Raw genomic sequence first — 1,242 nt, forward strand, 5'->3', positions numbered from 1 at the left:
GTAAAACACTTACGAAAACTAAAACTAACTGTTACTTAGTAGATAGGTATCCTTTTCCATATTCAATTTGACATATTCTGTTTGTTGCCTCACCCCCCCAGGGTTGCGTGTGGATTTGGCGGCGCGTTGTTCATCCTCACCCACAGGAGTGTCATCCTCTTCACCAGACGGCACAAGAAACTGTCTCATTTCCTGCAGAAAAAGTGAGTTGGATTTTTGGTTTTAATGGCAATAAAACCTTCATTATTATTACTATTAGTAATGGTGCTCATATGACCTTATGCAGTTGCAAGCGCAGTAAAATCTCTACTAAAATAAACCAACTATTGTAGTATTATTATCATTATTATTTTTAGAGTTTACTTTGCAGCACTTTGATGTTCCTAATGGGATGTCCGTAGCGTCTTTGATTGGGCTGAGATGATAATATGATCTATATACATCATGTAGATTAGTTAATAACAGTAAATTGTAAAGATTTTATTTTTTCTCTTGAGTTATTTGTGAGGCAGCGTGGTGGAATCAGGCTCTCGTCAAAATAATTAAAGTTAAGAAACTTGCATTTTTCTGCAGGTTTGTGAATTTTTATGAAATTTTTGTTTTTTGACTCAGCACTTTTCATGCCTATTAAAGATCCCATTTCTGTGTGGATTTTTCTGAAAAGCGTTGATTAAAGGCACAAAAATGTAAATTTTCAGTTACCACGGACTCTTAAGCAGAGTAAATAACTACTCTTTGGCGGCCATTTTCTCACTAATTTTACCTCTGAAAACAGGTGACCCCCACCTCCTTCTTTCGCAAATATCTCGACTTGTATTCAAGATAAATGAATATTTTTTTCATCCAAATAAAGACAACTGAATAAACTTTAAGATGATACCAATAACTCTACATACCCAAAAACTGATGAGAGCCTGATTCCACCACGCTGCCTCACATTTCATCTCTGTAGATTAGTTAAGAAAAGTAAATATAAAGAACATACATGTTTTTCCTCCCCCACAGTCGTTTCATCTACCCAAGTATCATCACCTTTGTCATCGCCTCCCTCACCTTTCCCCCCGGACTCGGTCAGTTTTTTGGCGGCAAGGTGAGAAATTAATCCTTTCGGGTTTTTTTAATATATAGGTGGGTTTTTTTTAGCAAACATTTTTCTAGTGTGTGCGAGGCTTTACTCTCAGTAATAATGTCCTTGACTTAAAGCCCAGAGCTTATACTTGTATAGGACAGAGCTTTATATAA

General features: G+C 36.3%; 1 protein-coding gene across 1 annotated transcript in view; it reads left to right on the forward strand.

Moving 5' to 3' along the window:
• LOC101847854 (chloride channel protein 2) overlaps positions 1-1,242 on the forward strand; it is a gene marked incomplete in the record, with an annotated part of 25,205 nt that overhangs the window by 6,909 nt on the left and 17,054 nt on the right. The window contains 2 exon segments of the mRNA XM_035973536.1: positions 102-203; positions 1,006-1,090. Coding sequence (XP_035829429.1) covers positions 102-203; positions 1,006-1,090 — 187 coding nt within the window.

This window comes from Aplysia californica, unplaced genomic scaffold (genome assembly GCF_000002075.1).
Source record: "Aplysia californica isolate F4 #8 unplaced genomic scaffold, AplCal3.0 scaffold01377, whole genome shotgun sequence".
Taxonomy (NCBI): domain Eukaryota; kingdom Metazoa; phylum Mollusca; class Gastropoda; order Aplysiida; family Aplysiidae; genus Aplysia; species Aplysia californica.